General features: G+C 40.3%; 2 protein-coding genes across 11 annotated transcripts in view; one reads left to right on the top strand and one right to left on the bottom strand.

Moving 5' to 3' along the window:
- The first annotated feature begins 15,349 nt into the window (after positions 1-15,349).
- Positions 15,350-16,588, top strand: GPR151 (G protein-coupled receptor 151). The gene has a single exon (XM_068979425.1). The coding sequence runs from the start codon at positions 15,368-15,370 to the stop codon at positions 16,586-16,588; it is 1,221 nt and encodes a 406-aa protein (XP_068835526.1). The 5' UTR covers positions 15,350-15,367.
- Positions 16,589-19,427: 2,839 nt separating this feature from the next.
- The window catches only part of TCERG1 (transcription elongation regulator 1), a 51,678-nt gene continuing 43,524 nt past the window's right edge, over positions 19,428-27,581 (bottom strand). For 8 of the 10 annotated variants that reach the window (XM_068980602.1, XM_068980593.1, XM_068980594.1 and 5 more), the window contains 6 exons: positions 26,197-26,361; positions 25,762-25,944; positions 24,163-24,342; positions 23,422-23,505; positions 22,025-22,125; positions 19,428-20,858 (listed from right to left, as the gene is read on the bottom strand). In XM_068980602.1, coding sequence (XP_068836703.1) covers positions 20,657-20,858; positions 22,025-22,125; positions 23,422-23,505; positions 24,163-24,342; positions 25,762-25,944; positions 26,197-26,361 — 915 coding nt within the window. In that variant the 3' untranslated portion in view covers positions 19,428-20,656. The remainder of the gene's footprint in view (positions 20,859-22,024; positions 22,126-23,421; positions 23,506-24,162; positions 24,343-25,761; positions 25,945-26,196; positions 26,362-27,581) is intronic. The other 2 variants (XM_068980600.1, XM_068980601.1) reach the window with 1 other exon arrangement.

Genomic DNA, 27,581 nt, shown 5'->3' with positions numbered 1-27,581 from the left:
TAGTTCAGGTTAGGTAGCAGGCCTGGTAGAGCTGTGGAATTGAGTGATTACGTGAATGTGTTAAAAACAAATGGGAAAATGAAAAATTAAATTGCAGAAGCGTAAGTGGCCAGAAGCATAACTCCCAAATGTAACACCACTGATACAGCAATAGCCATAATTAAGTATGCCCAAATGAAATAAAGAGGAAAACTATTTGGCCTTAGTAGAAGCTTTATGACAATCAACTGTTTGTTTATGAGAGACAAGGAAACTAAGAACTTGTCTGATGCCAAGAAATAGACCAAGTATTAATGCTAAAGCCAAGTCATTATTAGGTATTTTATAATATTTATTAATCGTACCTTGAACAGAGTTCGGCCTCATCTTCCCCGTGGTCACCTCCACACACACACACTTCTGGCAAAAAAAGTCTTTTAAGCAATAGTATTGCACATAGCACACAGAAAGAAAGACTGGATTCATGTATGATGGAATCTAGCAGGATCCCCGGAGAAGGCAATGGCACCCCTCTCCAGTGCTCTTGCCTGGAAAATCCCATGGATGGAGGAGCCTGGTAGGCTGCAGTCCATGGGGTGGCTAAGAGTCGGACACAACTGAGCGACTTCATTTTCACTTTTCACTTTCCTGCATTGGAGAAGGAAATGACAACCCACTCCAGTGTTCTTGCCTAGAGAATCCCAGGGATGGGAGAGCCTCATGGGCTGCTGTCTATGGGGTCGCACAGAATCGGACACGACTGAAGCAACTTAGCAGCAGCAGCAGGATCCCATTTGAAATCACGAACACATATATCATTTATTTGTAAATCTGGATAAAGACATCTATGGAAAGGTGTTCACCAAACCACTGAGTTACTTTCACATGAAGCAGGCTGCTGTTGAGAGGGGAGCCCAATGAGGAAATATCTAGGTTCTGGCCCATATGAAGGGAGAAATACCCACCTCATATGAGAAAGAGAGACGGTGCTTATTAACATTTGCTCCATTCACCAGGAACTCCTTTGACAAGTCATTACCTACTATTACAGTTATCAGAAAGCAAGCCTATTTTGGAGACAAGTTGATCCACTGGAGCACAAATGCTAAAGTCAGACTACCTGGGTTCAATTTCAGGCCTATCACTCACTAGCCACGTAATTTTTGAATCCATTACTTCTTGAAATGGAATGCTTACGCTGGTCAGAATGGCCACCATTAAAACATATACAAACAATAAATGCCGGAGAGGGTGTGGAGAAAAGGGAAGTCTCTTGTACTGTGGATGGGAATGCAAATTGATATGGAGAACAGTATGGAGATTCCTTAAAAACTAGGAATAAAATTGCCATATGACCCAACAATCCTACTACTGGGCATATACCCTGAGGAAACCATAAGTGAAAAAGACACATGGACCCCAAAGTTCATCACAGCACTATTTACAATAGCAAGGACATGGAAGCAACCTAGCTGTCCATTGACAGATGAATGGATAAAGAAACTGCGGTACATATATACAGTGGAATAGTGCTCTGCCATAACAAGAGTGCATTTGACTCGGTTCTAATAAGGTGGATAAACCTAGAGCCTTTTATACAGAGTAAAGTAAGTCAGAAAGACAAATATGTATTAACACATACACATAGAATCTAGAAAGCTTGTACTGATGAGCCTGCGTGCAGGGTAGCGTTGGAGACGCAGACATAGAGTGCAGACTTGTGGACACAGTGGGGGAAGGACAGAGTGGGATGAATTGAGAGAGCAGTACTGAAACATACATATTACCATATGTAAACAGACAGCCAGTGGGCATTTGCTGTATGACTCAGGGAGTTCAAACCAGTGCTCTGTGACAAGCTAGAGGGGTGAGATGGGGTGACAGGGAGGTTCAAGAGGGAGGGGACAGAAGTATACCTATGGCTAATTCATGTCAATAAATGGCAGAAACCAACACGACTCTGTAAAGCAATTATCCTCCAATTAAAAATAATTTTTAAAAAGAAAAAACAAATTAAAAATAATAAAATACTGCAAGGGGAAAAAAAAAGATTGGGTGAGATGAGACCTTGAAACAGATGCTATAAAGAACTCAAAGATTCAAGCTGATTCAGTTATCCAGGAGATCCCTGTACCCATACAACACAGGAAATACACACTTCGGTAGCAAGATTTAAAGCCAATTCACTGATCTCTACAGTCCACAGAGTTGCAAAGAGTCAGACTCGACTGAAGCAACTGAGTATAGCACACACAGCATAGCACACTGATTTCCAGTGTAATTTGGAATTTATGCACAAGGATAGCTCTTTCTGGGGGCGGGGGGCGCGGGGGAGGCTGGTTCTGGGTGAAGAATCTACCCAAGGATGTTGGGAAGAACTTGACTTGTATCAGTGACATGAGATCTAAGGAGGCCCCTTTTCCTCCACTTGTACTCTGTTCTGCACAAACACAACAGAGAATGTTCAACTACCATTTTAAAGCTGCAGATCACATAATGACAGACAGTTGCATATGAGATGATATAAAAAGAAAAGGCAAATTAGCAATAGCATACAGCAGGATCCTTTCAAAATTATATATGCGTGTACCAGAGGCCATAAGCATATAATTATATCACATTTCTGTTTAAGAGTAATAAGGGCCATTCTTTCCCACCAAAATATGTGTGTGTGTAGAAAATGTATTTGAAAATATATATAGAGAGCTACCTGGAAAGTATCATAGTTCACCTTTCTATGCAGCATTTCCTCATAAACCCAGGAACGCTCCTGCCTCTGAGTTTTTAAACTCTTTTCTAGACTCTGTCAGTGACTTACATCTCCTAGAACAGGATCCCCAACCTCCAGGCAGAGGACCTCCTATCAGATCAGCAGTAGCATTAAATAAGAAATAAAGTGAACAATAAATGAAATGGGCTTGAATCATCCCAAAACCATCCCCTGCCTACTCTCGGTCCATGGAAAAACTGTCTTTCACAAAATCAGTCCCTGGTGCCAAAAAGGCTGGGGACCACTGCCCTGGAGTTTCAGGGGGGCACGCCAAGGACCACAGCAGGAAATGAGGGGAGGGCCTCAGGAACCAGGACCAGGATTCCACCCAACACTTGCTTCACATAGGACAGCGCTGTTTCGTTTTTTGGTTTTTTTCTGTCATGTGGCTTGGTTTGTGGGATCTTAGTTCCCTGACCAGGAATTGAACCCAGGACCTCAGCAGTGAGAGTACAGAGTGCTAACACTGGACCACCAAGGGAGTCCCAGGGCAGCTCTCCCTTTGTCTCAGCTATTGAGCTTCTGCCTGTGATTTCACCTGAAAAGGTGTCTTCCACAGCTGAAGTAGATACGAACATCGCTGGCCGCAACATTAACTTGGTACTTTCTTTACAGCGTTTCCGATGATACAGTCTTATGCAGCATTACAGGAAATGGCAACCCACTCCGGTATTCCTGCCTGGAAAATTCCATGGACAGAGGAGCCTGGTGGGCTACAGTCCATGGCGTCTTGAGGAGTCAGACACAACTGAACGACTAAGCACTAAGCACACTGATATTACAGATGGTCTTTTCACCAAAGTGCACGCTGTTCCCCCAGAGTTGTTTCAAAGGCTGGACAGGACCTTCTTATTTCCTTGATTCTCCCACAATATCTAGGCCATCTTTTCACAGCTTCTTGTTGAATGACTGAAGAGTTCTTCTACTAGGACATCCATCTTTAGGGGAAACTGTCAGCTAACCAGCTCCCCAGGTAGTTTTATCAAAGACAGTAACCATTTTTCTAGATTCCATATATATGCTTAGAATACAATATTTATCTTTCTCTTTCTGACTGATTTCACTCTGTATAATAGGTTCTAGGTTCATTCCCCTCATTAGAACTGACTCAAATGCTTTCCATTTTAAGGCTGAGTAATATTCCATTGTGTGTATATGGCTGAGTAATATTCCATTGTGTGTATATGGCTGAGTAATATTCCATTGTGTGTATATGGCTGAGTAATATTCCATTGTGTGTATATGGCTGAGTAATATTCCATTGTGTGCATATGGCTGAGTAATATTCCATTGTGTATATATGGCTGAGTAATATTCCATTGTATATATATGGCTGAGTAATATTCCATTGCGTATATGGACCAAAACTTCTTTACCCATTCATCTGTCAATGGACATCTGGGTTGCTTCCATGTTCTAGCTTTTGTAAATAGTGCTGCAGTGAACAATGGGATGCATGTGTTTTTTCAATTTTGGTTTCCTCAGGGTATATGCCTAGGAGTGGGATTGCTGGGTCATATGGTGGTTTTATTCCTAGTTTTTTAAGAAATCTCCATACTGTCTTCCAGAATTTATTTACAGGTCAGCAATGGAGAAACTGACATAGAGAACAGACTTACAGACATGGGGAGAGGATAGAGAGGGTGAGATGTATGGAAAGAGTAACATGGAAACTTACATTACCATATGTAAAATAGACAGCCAACGGGAATTTGCTGTATGACTCAGGAAACTCACAGGGGCTCTGTATCAACCTAGAGGGGTGGGATGAGGAGGAAGATGGGAGGGAAGTTCAAAAAGGAGGGGATATATATATACCTATGGCTGATTCATGTTGAAGTTTGACAGAAAACAACAAAATTCTGTAAGGCAATTATCCTTCAATTAAAAAATTAATAAAATTTTTAAAAAAGACAGGACTCAGTGGTCTACAAATTTCTACTGACTCTGCCCAAGACACCTGAAATCCTGTTTTACTATTATCTTCCACCACAAAGACACATTCTTTACAGGAGCACCTTCTGAAGAAGCTTTCAACAACCATTCTTCAAATGACATTTGATACCAAGAAACTGTCAAAGATAGTATTATGCTCAAAAGTAAAGTAACTGCATGCGCCTGGGCTAAACCAAAACATCAGGTATTAGAAGAATAAAGACTGGGCTGTCCAATATAGAAACCATTAGTTGCACATGATTATTTCTATAATTTAAATCACATGAAATTTAAAATTCAGTCCCTCAGTTGCTCTGACCACATTTCAAGTGCTCAACAGCCAGATGTGGCTGGCAGCTCCCACATTGGATAGCACAGATACAGAATATGCCCATCATCACACAAAGTTCTATCAGGTAACACTGATATGAAGGCCACCAAGTTTATTGTTTCATAAAGTTCTCTGAAGAACACTAGCCTGGTAAGATGCTATGCATGCTAAGTCACTTCAGTCGTGTCCAATTCCTTGTGACCCAATGGACTGTGTAGCCCACCAGGAGCCTCTGTGCATAGGATTCTCCAGGCAAAAGTACTGCAGTGGGTTGCCACGCCCTTCTCCAGGGAATCTTCCCTACCCAGGGATTGAATCTGTGTCTCTTACATCTCCCACATTGGCAGGCAGATCCTTCACCACTAGAGCCACCTGTAAAGCCAAGGTGCTATGATTTTGGCTCAAGTAATATGAAAATATCTGTACCCTAAACCCCCTGCTTTCCAGATTAAAGCATTAATATAAGGACTCTCCAAGACTCATGCTCCAACATCACATAGATCTGAGTTTGAATCCCAGCTCTGCCACTTATTAGCAGTGTGAGTTTGAATAAGTCACTTAACCTTGAACTTCAGTTTATTTGATAAATGGGAACAGAACTCCTTTTTGTACTGTCACAAGAATGAAATGAGATAATCAACATAAAATTTAACAAAGTGCTTCACAGATACTAAAGTCTCAACAAATGGAAGCTTTGATCACCATTTTTAAAGTGCAAAGAAATTCTGTTTAATTCTGTTTAGTCCAGCAAGTCCCAAATGTACTACCACCAAACTTTTTTTAGAATACACGGAAGTGACAATAATAGATTTCCAGAAGATGCCTATGCCCTAACCCCAGAAACCTGTGACTATTCACCTTACATGACCAAAGGAACTTTGCAGATATGATTAAGGTAAGGATTTGGAGATGGAGAGACATTCATGGATTATTCAGTGGGTATGATGTAATCACAAAAGGAAGCAGAAGGGACAGAAGCCAGAGAAGGAGATGTGATGATGAACGCAGAAGTTACAGAGAGAGGGAAAGATGAAAAGGAGCAGGACCCTATGGTCCTTGTCCCCCATGTCCTCCATCTGCCTTTTGTCTGTGGAGAAACTGTAGCCAAAGAGCAAGTTTAATTACAGAAGTGAGAAAATGCCTAAACAAAGATAAACAGTCCAACAAGACTAAACAATAACAGTTGAGTCATTAAGCACAGTTAAAGACATTTATTTCCTTCTCAAGGGCTATAGACAATATTCTGGGCCATATCCTGTGAACTGTCTTGCCGATACTGAAACCCCCATCAGGTGGAAGATGTTAACTACATAATGACCAACCTTGCCTCTTTACTGGCTTTTGAGTGGGGAGCAGCTGGACCCCAGTTTTGGTTACAAAGATGCTATGCTGCTGTCTTAGCAGATGAAGGGGCCAGGAGTCAAGAAATGTGAGCAGCCTCTAGACGCTGGAAAAGACAAAGAAATGGATGCTCCCCTAAATCCTCCAGAAGAAATGCAGCCTGCTGACACCTTGATTTTAGGACTCTGGGTCTCCAGGACTGTAAGATGATTTGTGTTGCTTTCAGCTGCTATAAATTCATGATAATTTATTACAGAAGCAACAAGCAACTAATACAGAACACCTGAAAACATCTCTCAGTATACTGATTTATGTTCCACTGCAAGGTTGATCTGGTGGAAGAGTTGGAAGCAGAATCAGGAATCCAGGGTCTCTCTTAATCCAGCAACTAACAAGTTCTGAAACTACTGGCAAGTCAAAAACCTCTGGGATGCTTTAGTTTCTTCTATACAAAATAATGACAATATCAACTCTTCTACCTAATTTTTAGAATGTTTATGAAGGTAAAATTTATAGACATCACAGGAAGCACTCAAACTTGCAAAGTTCAATTTTTCAACTACTGAACAAGGAGGGAAATAATGCACAACCAAATAAATAAATAAAAAGCAAGGTGGAAAAGTTTTAAACTTTTAGGAGAATTTCCTAAAGGAACAGGGAATGAGGGACTGAAAAATGTTAAACAAGTTTTTGTTTTAATGCACTCAGCAGAATAGCTGATTGACAAACATTTTGTACCCAGGTTGAAACATTTGAAATCAAACTCTAATCCTCATTCCCCTTCATCCAAACACCTTTTCTTTCCAAGATATGGAGTATGATATTTCATTACTGAGGATTTTTTAAAATTAAAAAAAATGTTTTCCTCCTCAAAGTAAACGGGAAGGCCAACACCTATAGATTGCCTCTTCCATTTTAAAGAGGAGGGCAAAGTCTGGGACTCAGGGATGGCAGCGTACGCTCTTTTCTAATGGGCCCCCAGGAACCTGAGACAGCATGGGATCTCTGAAGGCTGCGTGTTCCATGCCCAGCCCATCTAGTCCTGGGATGTCTGAAATGTGCACAATGATGCCACTCTACCTGCTGGATTTGGTAGTCATGGAAACAGCTCTAGCTGGTGCTGAAGAGAGCATCACACCCACAGTAGCCACTTAGCATGGACAAGAACGTGAAAGAGTAAAATAACAAAAGCCACTGAATTGAACGTTCACTGGGTGACGTGTGCGTGCCTGTGTGCTAAGGGTACGTGAACTCTCTCTCTATGAAGCTTTTTAAAAGGAATACAAAAAAATTCACTGTACAAGGTGGACGTGGCAATAAAATTTTGATTTTTTTAAACAACTAGACCTTCCTCTAAATAATGGAATGTGTCATTCAATAAGAATCCACAGCAAACTGTACCCTACAAAAACAAAATAGCTGTAACCAGGAATGCGCTCATTGCATTCAAAGCGTGACTTTAACCATTCTGTACCCATATGTATGTGTTAGTCCTTTATTTGCTGTTCTCCTAGGACTATGGCCTCTACAAAAAGCAACCTGTCATCTTCGCTACTTGTGAAATCAATCCCTGAGACAGTTCTCCCTACGGTCATTTTGGACAATCACAGCCTCTCATTACAACAAAAATCAGAGCTTCAGGACTTCCCTGATGGTCCAGTGGCTAAGACTCCACATGCCCAGTGCAGGGGGCCCAGGTTTGATTCCTGATCAGGAACTAGATCCCACATACTACAACTAAGACCCAGCACAGCCAAACAAATAAAATATTAAAAGAAAAAAAAATCAGAGCTGCAATTATAATTTCCATTCTAACAATGTAAAAAGCAAACAAAGTCTTGCAAAGAAAAAAAACAGATAAAAGGAAATACATCATCATATCAACCATTGCTGTGTTTTATAAGACTGGAAATTTGGTTTCTAGAAAAGAAAGTTTAAGTTCTCAGCTGATACACTGCAGCTACCTCCTATGTTCTCACCATCCTCTTGCTTTCCAAAGAGGCTTCCCATCTACATCTACAAATTTTACCCTTGTTAAAGTCAAAACACAAGTTATTAACAGAGGGGAAAAAAGCACAGCAGGAAGAAGTCCGCAACAGTATGAAGAACAAAAAATAAGAGACTCCTGAATCCTGGTTGCTGCCCAGCTACCGAGAAACCAAGTGACCTAGAACAGGTCACTTACACTTTCTGAGCATCTCCCTCCCCGTCTGGAAAATCGTGACACAGACAATCCAAAAGGGTCCCTGGCAGATGCAACAGTCTGCCTTTGCGGGGAAGGGTGCAGATCACCTGACTCCCAGTCAGGAAGGTAAAATACAGCAGGATGGCCATCCAGTCTGGAAACATGTGCCAACACAGAATAAACGGTTCCTACAACGGAATAGTACTCGGCCATAAAAGGGCTGAAATGTGAGTCAGCCGTAGTGAGGCAGACGTACCTAGAGTCTGTCATACAGAGTGAAGTCAGAGAGAGAAAACCAACTATCATATATTAACGCATATATGTGGAATCTAGAAAAACGGTACTGGCGAGCCTATTTGCAGGGCAGGAATAGAGACAGACGCAGAGGACAGACAAGTGGTCATCATGGGGAGGGTGACTGGGGCTGACATAGATGCACCAGCTTGTGTAAAACACACAGCCAGTGGAAACCTGCTGTGTAGCGCGGGGAGCCCAGCGGAGGGCTCTGTGACGATCTAACAGGGTGGGACGCGGTTGCGGGGAGGGAGGTGATCCACGTTGCTGTACAGCAGAAATCAACACGACACTGTAAAGCAGTTATACTCCAATAAAACAAACGGTTATTGATGTAAACAAGGTAAGTTGATGACCTATGTATCCATACTTGGTGCCCATTTTGTAACTAACAGCACAATCCATCTGCTTCCACCACCTTCCCCACGGTGGACTTAAGAGCCGCTTAACCAACAGCAGAAACAAAAGGGACGGGCGAGGTGCCGGCTCGTCGGGCCCAGCCAGACCTACCCCTACTCACGTTAGAGATGGAAGGTCACGCAGCTTTGCACCCGCAGTCTGGAACAACACTCCAAGATGCCAGACAAGAAGTAATGGGACACGCCACTCAGGAAAGCCCCACGGCCAAGGATGCCTCACAAAAACCAGGAACTGTGATCCAGAAAGGAGCACTGTGAGCGGACCGAAGAGAGGACGCTTCAGCAAGCAAGGCTGTCCTCAAAGAAGGAACCACCAACCGGTTTACTGACCTTGGGAGTGGGAGCGCGGGTGGCAAAAAACGCTGCCGACCCGAGGGCTGAGCTCCCTACTGCCGGAAGAGACGGAACGGAGCGCTGTCTAACAAGCCAACCAAAGGCAGCTGGCCGAACCGCCCCGCGCGCCCCCACTCTGCCCCTCCCAGAGCTTCCGTGCAACATTCAGGGCCTGACAGCCCACAGGTGGAAGCAGGTTATTCTCAGACCCCGCGAGCCAGCCACGCTCACCTCTCTGATGAGAAGCGGCTGTTCTCTGGCCTTGGCTCCTCAGCCAGTATCTCGCAGCACTCTCTCCACAGCTTCTCCTTTGTCCATCTCTCCCACTACCTGGTAGCTCCTGGAGAAAATGGGACTCTTCTAACCACAGTGGGTTCCCGGAGGCTGGCGTTGGGTGTGGCCCAGGGAAAGTGGCTCAGCAAATATTCACTGAAAGAAAAATAGGTGGAGTCTGGGGTAGCGCCAGGTGGGCCAGGCACCTGCCTGCTTGAGGCCTTGCAGACAAGTGCTTCCAGGGGTGGGAGTGAAGGTGGGGGTGGGGGGACCCAGAGAGCAAGAGGAAACCCAGCAATCCCCTCTGCCCTTTCTCTCTCCAGCTAGGGATCTAGAACCCTGACTTCTCTTCCAGGACTCATGGAACAGCTCCCCTCCAGAACTCAAGAGGCTAGGGCCTTCAGTTCCCTCCTAAGACCAACGGAACCACACTCCAGTTCCACACCTCACAGCTGCTTCATATAAGGTCCAAGCTCTGATCCTAGGCCCTCAGCTTCTCTCCTGAACCCAAGCATCATGCAGGCTTCCAACTCCCACTCAAGACTATGGGGCCCAAGGTACCTATCCCCTCGCCAGGACTGAGGGATCCCAGACAGCCAGCTCCCTCTCTAGACTCAGGGATCCTCTATACCCAGCACCTCTCTTGGACTCAGGAATCGGAAGCACCCAACTTCCTCTTAGACCCAGGGTATTCCAGGTCCCCGACCTACCACTAGAGACCCAGGTACATCAGTCCCAGCTCCACCCTAAACTCATGATTCCAGGTCCCCAGAAAAGAAGAAAAGAATACATGAACTTTATATTCCCAGTGCACAAGGGCTCAAAACATGCTTGTTGAAGTGACCTATAGTCCATTATTTGGGCCTTAGAATATTGGCCTTGGTTGGATCAGTTTCACAACTGTAGTGTTTAGAGAACAGTGAGTACCCAGAACGTTCTTAGTGGGGCAGAATAGCAGCATACCGCTTACCAATACTCACTCTGGAACCCCGACTCTGGGGTCAGACCCATGGGGGTCTCTGTCCCAACTCTCATCTAGTAGCTGTACAACCTACATTCCCATGGGGGTGTTTGTTGTTGTTCAGTTGCTAAGTCACGTCTGACTCTTTGAGAACTTATGAACTATAGCTCACCAGGCTCCTCTGTCTATGGTATTCTCCAGGCAAGAATACTCGATTGGGTTGCTATTTCCTTCTCCAGGGAACCTTCTGACCCAGAGATCAAACCCACATCTCTCGCATTGGCAGGCGGATTCTTTACCCCTGAGTCACGAGGAAAGCCTCATAGGCAAGTTATTCACCTCTTTATGCCCCAAGGTCATCACCTGTAAGAAGGAGAAAGTAATAGTATTTCTAGGAGCTATTGTGAAGATTTGGGGCATAGAATGCTTAGCACAAAGATGGGCACTGAGGACTCCAAAAAATGGACGTTTTTATTATTCCCCCTTCCCTGGATGGAACTGAGCTATAGGATAAACTTTACCTGCTCCTAGTAAGAGCTCACACCTAGTTCTGCTTTTATCAGGAGCCACTTAAAATCTTAGCCACCAATTTGCTTAGCCTTGGTTCCTTTGAGCTGGCTGAGGTCCCTTGTAAATTAAAAATTTTTAAAGGAATGGGGCGTGTCTATGGCTCAGATTTATCTATTTTCTTACCGTTTCTCAATTTCCAAGAGTTATCTCTTGGCATCATCACTGCAAGTGGTGTCCCTGTCAGGGGAAGGACGTGCAGACTGGAACCCAACTGAGATACTTGTTGGGAATGGCTGCCCTGTTGCTGGTGTCTCAGCAGGAGTGTGGAAACAGAGGGAGAGGGCTCTGCCAAAAGCCCATTTCCAAGCTGGGGAAGCCAAGCCTCAGGGCTCTGAATCCCAGCATCCTGGGATTCCCTTCTCCCCACGGCCCCTTTCCACCTAGTACTGGCCTTTGGTTTGGTCCTGCCAGATCACAGTCTCTCCCTGGCTCCACATAATATACTTTAATCACAGTCTCAGAATGGGATATTCCCTCTTACTGAAGGTCACTCAGCATTCTAAGAGCTATGACATCTGCTCTTTACCTTTCCTCCATCCCAAATAACTCTTTTTAAAAAAAAGTTTCATTGAGGTATGATTTACATACCATAAAATTCACCCATTTTCAGTGTACAATTCAAGGTTTTCAGTACATTGTTACAGAGTTGTATAACCACCCCCACAATCCCAACTGAGTACATTTTTCTCACCCCCAAAAGATGCTTTGTGCCCATTTGCAGTCACTCCCATTTCCCACCCGTAGCCCCAGGGAACCACTGTTCTACTTTGCTTCTCTATAGATTTGCCTTTTCTGGATATTTCATATAGGCGGAATCTCTCAATACGTCATTGTCTCTGGCTTCAATTGGCATAGTATTTGTGAGGTTCTTACATGTGGCAGCATGTATTCCTTTATATTGCTAAATACTAGTCTATTGTATGAATACAGCCATTTCTTTATCCATTCACCAACTGGTGGAGAGCTGTTTCCAGTATTTTGGGGTGGGGGTGGTGGGTTGTTTTCAGTTTTCGTCCCAAATACTCTAAAGTATTTTTACTGTACTTCTCCATCTATCTCATCCAAATCATTTCTCTCCAAGATCCCTTCTATCAAACAAGAAAGCGGGGCTTCCCTGGTGGCTCAGATGGTAAAGTATCTGCCTGCAATGCAGGAGACCTGGCTTTGAACCCTGGATCAGGAAGATCCCCTGGAGAAGGGAATATCTACCCACTCCAGTATTCTTGCCTGGAGAATCCCACAGAGTAGCCTGGCAGGCTACAGTCCAAGGAGTCGCAAAGAGTCAGACACAACTAACTGAGTGACTAACACTTACACTTTCACATACTAGGCAACTTCCAAAAATCAATGAAAATAAGGAAACTTGGCAAATGTCCACCAGGCATACAATTGAATACTGTATTAAAAAAATTTTTTTTAACTATGTGCTATGAAGAAAGATCAAAATAATTTGAATTCATGATATAAATAAGAAAAATGCATAGGATGTAATTCTTCTTTTAGGTTGGCTAAGTTACACTTATCCTCTAAATGGAAATGATGTTAAAAAGTGGATATAAGGTACATACTGCTACATATTATATTTGTCTAATATTTAGATGCACAAGTGCTGGTATATCAGAAGATAAACAGAAACTTGGATTGGGTGATGAGTATTGCCAAAGGAAAGAATTCCTTTTTGCTATAAGCACATAGTCTCATTTTGATTTTTATATCTAATGATAATCCAGGAAGAAAACTCAAAAGTTTCTGAAAACCAACTCTCAACTGGTTCAGAAAACAATGTATATGTTTATGTGTCTATGCATATAAGCGTATGTGTGTGTGCAGAGAGAGGGCACGAGCACAAACGTGAAAAATTGTTGACAGCTGGAAAATCAGAATGATAATTCTTTGTACTATTTTTGCATTTTTCCCTATAAGTTTGCAATTATTTTAAAATAAAAAGTTAGAATCAAATTTCCATGCTTTTAAAGCCTTTTCAAACTCATTTAGCTTTTTGCTTTCTGTATCTTCAGGAGCCTGAGCATCCCAAGTTTATAAGCCATAATGTAAAGTAGTATTTGCTTTCTGGTCCTGAGCTCATCTCTTCCACATACATCAAGTAGAACTATCTCTGTTGTAGCCTGTAATTCACAAGACATTCGTTTGCTCTAAGTAGTACTCAGGGTGTGTCTCTGCACACCCTGCCCCCAACCATTTGCCTTCCCATATGATGGTGTGGGCTTCTTCACCCCAAAAAATGGTGCTATTGAGACTTGCTATTTCACTGTCCACAGCACTAACTAGAGGTTACTGTGAGTTGCTGGGACAAGACGTTATTACCCCCACTGTTTCATAGACACAACTACTTCCTAGAGGGAAAGGAAAACAGAAAAGATAATCAAGAACCACTGACAGCTTTGCTGATATTCAGTATGTTTTTATTGAGTCAGTACTTACTTGTTGAGTTCTGGGATTTCAGGGAGTTGTTTTTGTTTTTTTTAGGGAGATTTTAAATGTCATCCTTAATTGCCAGAGAAAAACTAGTGAAAGCAGAGTTAGAACCAGAACCTAAAGGTCAGATTCTGAGCTCAGCACACTTTCCACTATACGACATTAAGCATTTCTGACTGAGCACAGAGTAGACCTCAAAATCCTTTCAATTCCACAAACTCTTCTCCATGAACAATTCCAGCTCCTCTGACCTCCTCCAGAGTATCTTTCCACTGCCTATTGTAAAATTTCAAGACTGGTTCTAGAATCTTTTTTCTTTTCCCAACTTTAAAATGTCGTTTTCTTTAAAGTCTCTTACATGCCTTCTGCAAATAAATTATTTTCTTTTATTTCATTTGTCTCCATAAATCCTTTAGGAATTCTCTCTAAAAGAAAATCTAATTCAACATTTGGTTGGTTTAATCACCATCACTTGTTTAAGAGTCTTCTTAGTATGTAAACTCATTCTAATGCACTGTTCTAAAATCACCTCTAAAAAATTCACAATAGACTAAACTTAGAGTAATCCATAATTAGACTTTTTAATAGGACTTCTTACCAGCAGCTTTTTTTTTCTTCCATTATCCAGTTCTGTGCATTTGATCTCAGCCAGGTGTTGATAGGCTGAAGTGGTGGTGCTGTTTAGCCGCTAAGTCATGTCCCGCCATGGACAATAGCCTCCAGGCTCCTCTGTTCACTGAAATTCTCCAGGCAAGAATACTGGAGCAGGTTGCCATTTCTTTGTCCAGAGGATCTTCCTGACTCAGGGATTGAACCCATGTCTCCTGCATTTGCAGATGGATTCTTTACCCGAAGTGGTGGTGAGGTTTGGGTAAAAGAAGAGGAAGCTCATTCCTGCAGCTGAAAGGGGAAGCACCAGTTCCTTGAACAGGGTGGTCCCGACTCACATCATAACATCCCTGGGAAACCTGATAGAAATGCAAGTTTGGGGGCCCTACTCCAGACCTGATGGATCAAGCCGTGCAGGTGATTCTGAAGCATGCTTACATTTAAAGAAGTGGGTTACTCATATGTGGTGTTGACTGTGTTACAGATGTGGGTCTAGATTTAAAATCAGCTAGTTGAAAATAATTACCTTGACTGGCTCTAGTGACCCCCCAGGAACATAACCCACTTACATGCTATGTTCTCATTTATCATTGATGGGTCTATGGGGGGGGGGGGGCGTTTCACTCCGCTGGGCTGACAATGTCATTAGACTTGCTAATGAGCAGCAACCATGAGCTCCTGCTGCTTGTCACTCAATGCAGTCAAGGACTAGCACACACAGCAAAGAGCTTAGCAGTCAACCTTCTTCACAGTCTGCTCTCAGGGAATAAAGCAAGGGGAGGGCCCAGAGGTGTCATTGGACACTGACGATGACGTTATTTATTTCCTACACCAAAGAGCCAAGGCAGAAAGACAAAAAGAAGCTAACTTTTGCAAGTAGGCGCTAGAGGAAGCGGATGCACTGACAGCTGCCTCGGCAGACTCCAACACCATGAACGTGTCTTTTGCTCACCTCCACTTTGCCGGCGGGTACCTGCCCTCAGACTCCAAGGACTGGAGGACTCTAGTCCCAGCTCTCCTGGTGGCTATCTGCCTGGTGGGTTTCGTGGGGAATGTCTGTGTCATTGGCATCCTCCTCCACAGTGCTTGGAAAGGAAAGCCATCCATGATCCACTCCCTGATTCTCAACCTCAGCCTGGCTGATCTCTCTCTCCTGCTGTTTTCTGCACCTGTCCGAGCTACAGCATACTCCAGAGGTGTTTGGGATCTAGGCTGGTTTGTCTGCAAGTCCTCTGACTGGTTCATCCACACGTGCATGGCAGCCAAGAGCCTGACGATCGTTGCAGTGGCCAAGGTATGCTTCATGTATGCATGTGACCCAGCCAAGCCAGTAAGTATCCACAACCGCACCATCTGGTCAGTGCTGGTGGCTATTTGGGCTGTGGCAAGCCTGCTACCCCTGCCAGAATGGTTCTTCAGCACCACCAGGCATCACGCAGGTGTGGAAATGTGCCTTGTGGATGTGCCCGCTATGGCGAGAGAGTTCACGTCAACGTTTGGTAAGCTCTACCCGCTGCTGGCATTTTGCCTCCCGTTACTCTCTGCTAGCTTTTATTTCTGGAGAGCTTATGGCCAATGTCAGAAACGAGGAACTAAAACTCAAAATCTTAGAAACCAGATGCGCTCAAAGCAACTCACAGTGATGCTGCTGAGCATTGCCATCACCTCTGCTATCCTGTGGCTTCCTGAGTGGATAGCCTGGCTGTGGATGTGGCATCTGAAGGCTGGAGGCCCGCCCCCCCCACAAGGTTTTATAGCCCTGTCTCAAGTCCTCATGTTTTCCATCTCTTCAGCAAATCCTCTCATTTTTCTAGTGATGTCAGAGGAGTTCAAGGAAGGCTTGAAAGGCATATGGAAATGGATGATAACCAAAAAACATCCACCTGCTTCAGAGTCTCAGGAGACACCAGCTGATAACTCCCAGGTCCTTCGTGATAGTATTCCATCTCTGGAATCCCCACCATTCATGTCAGAGAAAGAGAAAACTGGCTCTCCTTCCTTCAGCAAAGAGAAAGCCAAGAAGGCAGAGATTCCCATCCTCCCTGATGTCGAGCAGTTTTGGCATGACAGAGACACAGTCCCTTGTGTACAGGACAATGATCCTATTCCCTGGGAACACGAAGATCAAGAGACAGGAGACTGTGATGAATAGTTTCAAAGCAAAATAAATTGTGGTTACTGTATTTATTTATAATGCTGCTTATCAGTACCATTGACTTTGCCATATGAAACACAGTAGAATTAATACCATTAGGAATTACAAAAATGCTTTGCAGTCTGCATTTGCAAAATGTACAATTTGGTTAAGTAGGACATCATATTAGAGTAACTGTTATCATCTGGCTGTCAAAGATTTAACTGCTGTATTTAAGATGCTTCTGTCAGAAGTGACTGATTAGAAAGGCCAGCTCTTTTTTCACTTGTCCACAGTGGCTGTTTCCCTGGGTAGTCTGTAGGGCCAGCTGTGTACTGGCTGGAGTAAAGCTTATGTCAGAGGCTCAGTCTCCTTCCTTTTAGTTTCTTCCTGAACCTGCTAACTCTAACTTTACCTATCAAACCTTATTTCACATAACCAGAGCTCAAAATTTACTTCTAAGAGATTTAACATATAAATTTTAATGTTATCTTCATTTGCTTTAGAAATGTTAATTTACTTGATGAAAATCCGTAATTTCCATGACTGTGTGTTGCAGAATAAGGAACATCCTTATTCTGATCCTGAGCTAATTTCAAACCATGGCTTATTTTACAGGCAAAGTCTAAGTGAATTCAGACTTTGCCTCATGCAAAAATCTGCTTCACTGATCTTTTTAAAGCACCTCAGTGAGTTTCCAGTTTCTAAGTCTGGGGATTTTAGCAGTTAACACTGAACTTAAGCAGTAAAACTAAATTTTGTGCTTCCAAATATATTACCAGTATAATTTGAGTAACAAGCAATAACTGTTAAATGTATAGCATAACACACACCCAACAAAACAATTATGACATATCTCTTCCCCTATTGAATATAAAAAAGATATTTATCCATGGTTTTTAGTTACTCTGTAATGGAATTCTGGGATATTGTCAGAGTTCTCTCTGGAGAAAAACAAAACTACATTTAGGCTAAGCAATGGAGAAAATATAGAAACATGCTGTGGATGGAATTTTTTAATGTACAGTCTGTGGCTTTGTTTATTCCTTATAAATGGTCATGATTTACTGTTTTAACACAGAAGATAGGGCTTTTTGCCTTGGTTCATGTTTCATTTTAAGGCTCACAAAAGCACATTAAACTACAATAAACACAGGTATCTAAAACACTGTCTTGTGAGGCAACAGTTATATAATAGGATTACCTTTAAAACTGTGATGAACTATCTCAATTAAAGACTTGTGATCATTATCTATAGTAAATGGAGGATGTAAGCTTTCACTATTTCAACTTGTAAACAAATAAAAACATTATGCTTTGCTTCAGATAGTTTTGGAGACTTAAGCTTTGTCTTGAATGCTGCTTTCAAAATTATCATTTACCACATGGGGGCTTTACAAGAAGGTGAGAACTTAACACTGGCACAGGTATCAGAGAGCAAGGAATCATGTATTCTTAAAAAGTTTGCTGATAAGCACCAAATCAAAATGAAGATACTGAAACACAATGTAACTACAATGACCCTGTCAATGCTGCTTTCAAAATTATCATTTAGCACATGGGGGCTTTACAGGAAGGTGAGAACTTAACACTGGCACAGGTATCAGAGAGCAAGGAATCATGTATTCTTAAAAAGTTTGCTGATAAGCACCAAATCAAAATGAAGATACTGAAACACAATGTAACTACAATGACCCTGTCATTAATAAGAACCTATGGGGGTGTGTGTGTGTGTTTTAAATTATGAGTTTAGGTATAACATACACACATTACTAATTAAGAGATTAACAAGGACTTGCTGTATAGCATAGGGAATTATCCTTGTTATCTTGTAATAACTTTTAGGGAAAAGAACCTGAAAAAGAATATATATGTATATACATATAAAAATGAATCACTGTGTTGTAATCTGACACTAACCTGATATTCCGAATCAGCTGTATTAAAAAAAAAAAAACACCTAATACACAAAGTCTTGACCTGCCCCCTTAAAGAAATCTGCATAGAAAAGTTTGATTTATACCATATGTGGTTAATTCCAAGTATTTTACAGCAAAAGTAGGCAACTAAAATAGGTATCACCAAATCATTTTCTTCATAGTTTTCTACAGTGTGAAACAGCGTATTGAGCAGGCACACAATACTATGTGGATTTCAGGGTAACAAAATAAATATTCCAGAAACTTTACCTTTGTAAGACAATCTTAATTCTATAATAGTTGTTTCTTTTGTCACGCATTTTCAGTTTCACTTCAGACTTCAATCCATGGATTTATGTAAAAATACCATCAATTACCAATTTTGTAAGTTAAAACTGTAGATAATCCATTCTACAGAAAGAAAGAGAAGTCACTGAGTCGTGTCCAACTATTTGGGACCCCATGGACTGTAGCCTACCATGCTTCTACATCCATGGGATCTTCCAGGCAAGAGTACTGGAGTGGGTTGCCATTTCCTTCTCCAGGGGATCTTCCTGACCCAGGGATTGACCCCAGGTCTCCTGCATTGCAGACAGACGCTTTACCCTCTGAGCCACCAGGGAAGCCAACTCTACATATAGAGTCCACATAATTTCTGTGGCGCTTAATATATTTAAGCTAAGCACTATATCACAGAGATGTGACTGTGTTTTTGTATGTGTGTGATGTGTGTCTGGGTCTGTATGCATATAAAACGTATCTATTGCCGTCCCTTTTAAAGGTTTTGTCGCCATTGTAGAAGGTGTGAGATAACAGGGAAAATAAATTATCCTATTAACGTATATTTTTTCTTAAACATTTTATTTATGGTGGTGATTCAAACTAGAAATCTATGAAGGAATGAATAGAGATCTTTCTAAACTGGAGAGGTAAAGCTAGACAGAGTAACCAGGAATCTAAGTTTCATGGTATGATGCACTCAACACACTGAAAGGAATCCAAAAAGGCATTCATCAATATGTTAATATAAAAGATGAGAACAAGAAAACAGACAAACATCAGCATCTTCTTGCTATGAAGCAATAAGATATTGCTACGAGACTGAGCACCAAAATGGTTCTTTACAAATTTCTTCCCTTTTATGGTACAAGTAATTTATTATATTCAAGCCTTTTAAATGACGTGATACTCAAGATTCAAACCTTCTTTGCAGCATTTGCTGCTGCTTTTAAGAACAGGTTTAAAAGAAGTATTTATACATTATATAACAGTAATCATATACAATCCACATATATAAAAAGGGTTGGTTTATTGTAGTTCAAATACATAAACTGAACATTCAAACATCTCAAAATTAAACTTTAGAAACAAAAAATTAACATTCAAACAGGAGTATAGTTTACAAGGAACATCCAAGAAAGGTAATTTGTTGTCTAATCCAGAATATTGATAAAGATCACTTAATGGTGAATAAAATGTTTAACCAGCAGTCCTAGTCTGGCCAACATGTTAGTTATGACTGTGGCTCCATACCTGAGAAGAAATTCCTAAATAAATCTTCTCTTAGGCTAAACAACAAGACTTGGCCTATAATTCAAAGGGGATAATCAAAGCACATAAGTGAACAAATGAAACTAAAGTATTCTTTAGAGACAAAGGTCAAAGCATGTCCATTATAATAATCTTAGCCTCTGGAAGATAATTCAATTTTCAGTGTTTTTTTCTTTTACCCGCTTTAAAAAACAAAATCAAAACAAACAAACCCTAACTTAGGTTTTTTTGGGGGGGGAAATCTGTGGTATTTGCATCTTGCAAGTTCAAACCACAAATGCTCTTACATCTTGCATGTATTATAACACTGCTAGAAAGAACATCACCAAAAGTCACTGACTTCCACATCTCATAAAAGGATGATTTTTTAGCTTCAAGATTTTAGATTTACTAGAGACAGCCTATATTTTGAGTATGTAAGTCAGTCATGCCATACAAAGAAAAGCATAAATATTTCCAAAGTGTTCTCTGTTCAGAAACTGTTCACGGATGCTTCTCCTTCTGCTCATCAGATGGTTCTGCAATAGTCTGACTAATGCACATACATGAAAAACCTGAAAACTGGCTCATGCAAGCGTTTTGAATGAACAGACACCCTGTGGAAGAGTATTCCAAATTATTTTGTTGACCGTCTTGTGGGCTCTGACGCTGTGGGAGGTGGGGGTGGACCCCGGCGATCCAGGTCATCCACATATGCCACAATCAGTTTACGCCTCTCCTCTGGCACACAGTCTAGTACTAGATACCGTTTGTCGTTCTGCAAAATTTTTTCTACGTCTTTCAGGTGCTGGTCAGATTCCTGGATTAGCTTTTTGGATCTGAAATAAGAAAAGAAGTCCAAGAATTACTTACTGCTGTTCACAGGTCTTTCAGAAATGAACTGGAAATGTCCATCTAGTTCCTAATTGTGTTTCCATTTTTTTTTTTTAAAGAAAAATTTCACTGCAGTGGTCACCTTTGTAAGTCGCCTCAGCAAAGACTCCAAGGAGTGAAAGGGCCTCAGAAGCTGAATTACCCTCCCACCCCTGCTGGTGGTCCCTCCAGATCAGGGCTGAGGGTGGGTGGGTAACCTTGCCCGTGCTGTACCTGTTCTGTGGATGAACAGAGGACTTCAGTCTGCGGGGCTGCCAATCCCAGCATCTTTCACAAGCTTTTTCACTTTCACATCTTTCACTAAATTAACTACAAAAATGTAGAAAGAAGTCTTACTTCACATCTAATTTAAAAGCCCAAGCTGATGCAAAACATTAAGGATCCTGACCAAAAAATCCAATGACAAAATCCTAAAAACCACACCCTCAGCACTATCTATCCTCCCGTGCATACCCTTCATTAAGATGTTTCAAATTGTTTTCTTAAAAGAAGAAAAGTTGGAGCATGAAACAAAAAAGTTTCCTGCACACTGACTGCTAAGCGATATAAAACTGTTTTCCCGATGACAACTTGTTAGGGGGTGGGGAACTATTGGGTATGTTACAGCAAAATCTTGTTTTAAAGTGCTGATTTTATAATTTTGAAGTTTTAATTTAAATGTATCCAGCAAACTGCTTTCATCTGAGAAAAAAATGCATTTGCTGAGTTTAAACAGGATGATTTCAAGCTTTAGAATGAACACACTAAATATTTAGTCTTCAGAGGAGGAAAGATAATTGACAGTGAAGGATTTTTTTTTAAGTCTCTTCATGAAATACAACTTTTATGTATTTGAAAATACTTCTGAAAAAGCAGTGAAGTAAAAACAAAAGAGTGTTTAAAAAATAGATGGGTGGGTAACGCAAAATAAGAATTAACATCTGGGCCCTTTCTTAAAAAAAAAAAAAAAAGGTAGATATAGGCTGTATTCAGCCTTTGAGAAAAGTTGGCTGCTTCTTATTCCTAAAAATTAACAATGTCAACATGTGTGTGAATGCAAAGTAGGCTTGGCCATCAGAGTAGGACTAGTAAAGACAATGATTGGCAATATGAAACATTTCATTGCACATACCTATATGTTATAAATTTGGTCTCTTTCAAAAGTGTCCTGAAGTCAGCTTTGGCTGTGATGTATTTGTCTCTGATGTATTCTTCAAACTCTCTTTGTTTTTTCTGCAAAAAGACAGTAAGATTAGGGAGAAAATTCCACTAATTCCAAAATTATTATCAATTATTTATTAAACTAATGAGCGATAAGTCACAACATAAAATAATTCAAAAGAAAAAAGCAGTAAGACACATTTCTGTTCATGCAACATTCATTAAAGGTAAAATCTGCAGTGTACATTTTAAAGGTAAAAAGCAAGAATAAGAAACCATATATTAGTAGCAGCTAATATATGTTTTATGTTATAACCATATATTGGGGGCTTGCTACGTGCTACACTGTGCTGAGGCTTTTATAAAATATCTCCTTAACCCTTCATCACAGCTTCACATGGTAGACACTCTTAAAAATACAGAAATTAAGGTTTAAATGTGCATTCCTAAAGACTGTATATCTTCAAGCACAAAAATAATGTGGCATAATTTATAAAGTAATACTCAGAACTTTAGTAAGTTCAACTGAGCATTTAGCTCAGTAAGAGAGCTTAGTAAGGGACCAGCAAAGACATGCAGAAACTCCAAGCTTTAAAAAGGCATTATTAATTCTAAACAATCAGAAAAGTTCAGAGACTGCATGGATCTCTCAGCTATCCAGCTACCACACTTTTCCAATCATGTATATTTTGTGGTCCATACATCTAAAATTTAATGGAGTAGGAGGGGGAAGAATATTAGATCATGGGCTTTTTGAACTCTAGACCTAGAGAAACCAACCAGGACAAAGAACAATGGGAAGAAGGAAAATATGAAGGCCGAGGGACAAAATGGATGGGAATAAGCTACACTTTCCTTGACATCACTCACTAATTCAGACCCCTGGTGAGTTTTTTTCCTACAGAGGAGTCAGAGTGTACCAGAAGAGGGCTTCTACAAGGTTCACACAGCTGAGGCTCCCCTAAGTTTCTGGGACATTAAGAACTAGAGATCATGTTACGTTTTCCTGCTGGCGTGGTTGTAAGGGTTAAGCACTTTTGGTAGCCTAGCACCAATTACCAGCCTGAATATATCTAGTGGGACCTGACTATACAATAAATAAAAACTACAGCTTCATTTAATCTCTTAGAAGATCCCAAAACACAGGTTTAAACCCAACGATTAAAATTTTAAAGTTCCTCTTGTGTTGTCTTGCTAAAGATATCATACAAGAAAGAAAACATAAACTTAAAATTTAAGATTTATTTCTTTCAACATTATTTACTTAAAACCATCAACCTCATTTTAGTCAAGATACTAGTGCTGCTGATTAAACACCCAGTTAATATTTATAAACTGAAAGTAAATCTCAAGACAAAATTTTCTTACCCTGTCACTGGAGGAGAATTTAATGCACCGAGGATCTTCCTTAATGATTTTTTTAACTTCTTTCCATGTGGATGTTAAGGTAATCTTTGAAAGACAAGTGAATAAAAAAACAGAACTGACTTTTCTTGAGGGGTGATACATCATAGCACACAATGATCTGCAATCACTCGTTAGGCCCGAGTGTGATGGGACTAGTGAGGGAGAGGGAGGCAGCTTTAACGCAATTTCTTTTTGTTGGCTTGCCACAAGTTATTTTCATGGCCATACTGTCAAGTCAAGGTGACCTATGACAATCAACTGCAAACCCTGTATCTCCATGGGCAATATCGTAACTTTTAAAGAAACCACCACCAAAAAAGAGATCAAATAGGAGCAAAACCTGCAGAGAGCACAAACTGCCAAACTAGGGGAAGAAGGTACCAAATTGAAAATAGAGCAAAGGAAGGGATCTATTAAATCGATCATCAGGAAGCATCAATGTTCACACACAGATAAGAACATCTGGAATTACTAAGGGAATAGATATGAACTTGGCACTGGGAATACAAAATAAAAATGAAGTAAGTTCTAAATAGTAAGAGTACCATTTTACTTAAAAAACTCAGAGAAGAGCCATGAAACCCATGAACTTCAGTAATGGTCCTAAAGACAATGACATTAAAAATCACATCAATATTTTACTTATAGGAATTATTAACAAAGATTCATCCAGATTAAAGCAGAAAAGTAGAAGACTCTTACTGCAGAAGTTTCATCCAAAAGTTGCCTAAAGTGCTCCCTCTTCTTTTTGGTAAGTGCTTCAATGTGTTCATTAAAAAGCTTCTCTTTCTCCTCTCTTTCCAACAAGGATCCAGATTCCCAGCGGTGATCTTTCCGTAGAGTTCTCCGAGTATCAGACCAGGACACATCTGAAGAACGTACCTAAAAACAGAGAATGCTGTCCATCACCTGAGACAGACTTATCTTTTTATATTTCGTCAATAAAAGACTCATTTATTTTGTTTAGGAACAATACATTTAATAAAAAAAGCTTCTGATGACTCCGTCTTAGCCAAGCAGTAACTGAAAATCTACTCCTTTAAAACCAGAAATCTCATCTACCAGAGCACATCTAAGCTATATAGTATGGGCTGAGAGGTAAGAAGGATGCAGAGAAGTTATCGCCCATAAACCACGGTCCCTAAGAACTTTAAGTTCCTAGGTACTTTACTGAAGACCTTACCAACTTCTAGTAGTAGAAATGGATATAAATAAGAGAGAAAATGGACTGTCTTACAGCATAAGCAGCTCACCAGATCAAAGAAAAAATTTCTTAAGGTCAAATTGGGACTTAACTATACCCTGGAAGTGACACTTGCACATACAAGCAGGAATGAACATCATTAAGAAGATAAGAGAACAGACAACGTGATAGCTCTGGCTGGGTCTGCAACCAGCAGAAAGGCATGCTTCATGGATAGCAATGGCATTACAAGTTAAGTCACCCTGCTGCCAACACCAAGAAATACAGGATGCTGAAAAGCCAAAAAAAAAAAAGTAATGAAGAAAAATATAAAAATATTTATTTACCCCAAAAAAAAGTACCTAAAAACATGTCAAGTGAACACTGAGCTTGGCACTGGGAATACAAAATAAAAAAGAACTGCCAGGAGTAGCAAGGACCTTCACTCTCTTCAAGCAACAGGGAGAGTGACAAGAATCAGATGTGCCTTTTACAAATATTTCTGTGATTGCCATAAAGAGGATAAATCGGGGGGATGCAGAGGCAGGGAGAAAAAACAGGAAACAACTGTAACTGCGCAGGAAACAGAAAAAAAGTCACTGAGAACCGACCAGGAGAAGCAAGGGAAGAAATCAGAGGAAGCAACAGGAGTGATGACAGGAGCCTTGTTAGAAGAAATAGGAGGAGAGACAGTAACGAGGAGGAAAAAGCAAGCAGAACAGCAGGGTGGCCTGAGGGCATTCACTGTAGGGACAAAAAACCCTACATATCTGAACAACCTGGGTAATACAGGAGGATTTTTTTTTTAAGTCCCATGCAAGTATATGATGATTTAAGACAACTTCATCAAGGACAATTTTTTAAAAGCTCTGAGACTAAAAGATTATGAAATTTTACAAATACAAAACATCAAACTTCTGAAAATATTAAATAACTACGATTTCCTATTCTGTTGGTGTTAATACCAAGTACTCAATTTTAAAATACTTTATAGGTAACTTATAAATTACAACTCTCAGAGTCAATTTAAAGAATATTAAAATGTCCACTAATGAGGTAATATAACAGATTTCTAATACCCAATACTTTACAGAAAAAAGCAAAACAGTAATATGTACCATATCAGACAGAAGAGCCTTGAAATTCTGGATAGCTTCTTCTCGTTTGTGCTGTTCTCTCTCTCGATCTATTTCTTTTGTTTGTTCTGAACGAGCTTTCTGAACCTCTCTCTCTCGTTCTCGAAGGCTTGCCTCAATGCGGGCTTGCCTTTCAAGCTCCTTTTCTTTTTCTGAGTCTAAATTCTGTAAAAGTGAAATTACCAACTCCATTAACATATGATCCCACAGAATAACTAATTTGCCAAATACAAGGTTTCAAACCTAGTTTTTACCAAGAATATACCTAAACACTTATTCCAAAATTAATTACTAAAGGTTCTATTAGGAATACCAACAAGAAAAATTCTAAACCCTGAAGAAGTGGCAAATACCTTTATAACGCAATTAACAGTTTTACTATTCCATGGTTACCATGAAAGTAAACACAATGGTTACCTTGGCTATTTTTTCAATGTACTGTTTGAAAAGGTCTTCTCTCATGGATGAACTATCCACTGCTTTGTAACGTGGATCACTTTCTACTTTGTCTTTTACTTTGCTCCATCGAGACTGACTGTCCAAGTGATGATTAGATAGTAGTTCAAAGAAATCCGATTTAATCTATATTTCAAAACAGGTGTAAGGTGGGAGGAAAACAATATGCCATGAGAAACTCTTCATAAAGATTTACAACTAGAACAAAGCTCACTGACCTTAAAGATGAGAATAATTTAATACATTTAAAGTGAAATTTTAGTCAAAAACAAAAAAGTATCAGAACTGCTCTTTTATGAGAAATTAAAATTAAGGCTTATGGGGGTTTCATGTTTGGGAATACATGTAAGAATTAAAGATTTTAAAATTAAATTTAAAAAAATTAATTATAAAAAAATAAAAATAAAATAAAATTAAGGCTTATGAACAAATGGCAAAAATACTTCAACATCAATATGGTAAGAATATTTTTTAAAGTAGATTAATACAACTGTTAAAATTAATAGAGGAATTTGGAAACAGCTGCACCCAAACAGCAAGTCTTATTACAAATCTGAAACTTACTGTCAAAAGTGTAAAAACAAAAAATAAACTTTTATATTTTGCTTTAAAAAAAGAGCAATGTTTTTACCTTTGTATGTATAAGAAAACTGTATAATTTCTATAATTAGTCATTTCTAAAACAAAAAACCTATATTCAGATTTCTTGCACTTTTTAGCCATTAAACATGTATGCCTTCACCAGAATATGTGTCAATGAAATTATGTTAACAAATTAAGTACCAAATTAGTAACATTATACTAAAGATATTATATATCAATCCTTTAGTGTCAACATATGCAATACTTAGAAAGCCTCTTCTCAATTTTACTTTTTATTTTTTAATACGAGAAGAAGAGAATAAACAAGCATTTGTTTCTATGGACTTTGAGGATCCATTTTAAAATTCAGTCTCATTTAGGTTATTGTGTATTGTTACCAGTGAAGACATCTGAGGTAGCTAAACTCATTTCAGCAGAGGATTCTAACCATGTCAAGATCCTCTCTTCCCCATAGGGATTAAATTTGCTGTCTCCCATCTGACCAAGGGAATGAGAAACAGAATTTCTGTGGGGCCACAAAATAAAATGAATCATTCCTTTAGTTCTATTTCAACCCTCTCCCTTCTCCCTGTAACTTCATTTCTCCTAAAAGAGGATTAAAAGGGAGGTGGATGTCCTTTTTGGAAAACACTTGTAAGGTTATAAGAAACACAGCTTCTGTATTAGAGACTTTTCTAAAAGATAGGAACTATTCAGTGTATTTCTCCATTCATGGAACTCTGCTCTTGACTTTGTTTGGATTA

This window comes from Capricornis sumatraensis, chromosome 9, assembly GCF_032405125.1.
Source record: "Capricornis sumatraensis isolate serow.1 chromosome 9, serow.2, whole genome shotgun sequence".
Classification (NCBI taxonomy): domain Eukaryota; kingdom Metazoa; phylum Chordata; class Mammalia; order Artiodactyla; family Bovidae; genus Capricornis; species Capricornis sumatraensis.
This window is presented reverse-complemented; position numbering and strand designations above follow the sequence as displayed.

Excerpts from the sequence above, each read along its gene's own strand:
- GPR151 (XM_068979425.1), top strand. The coding sequence starts at position 15,368 with ATGAACGTGTCTTTTGCTCACCTCCACTTTGCCGGCGGGTACCTGCCC.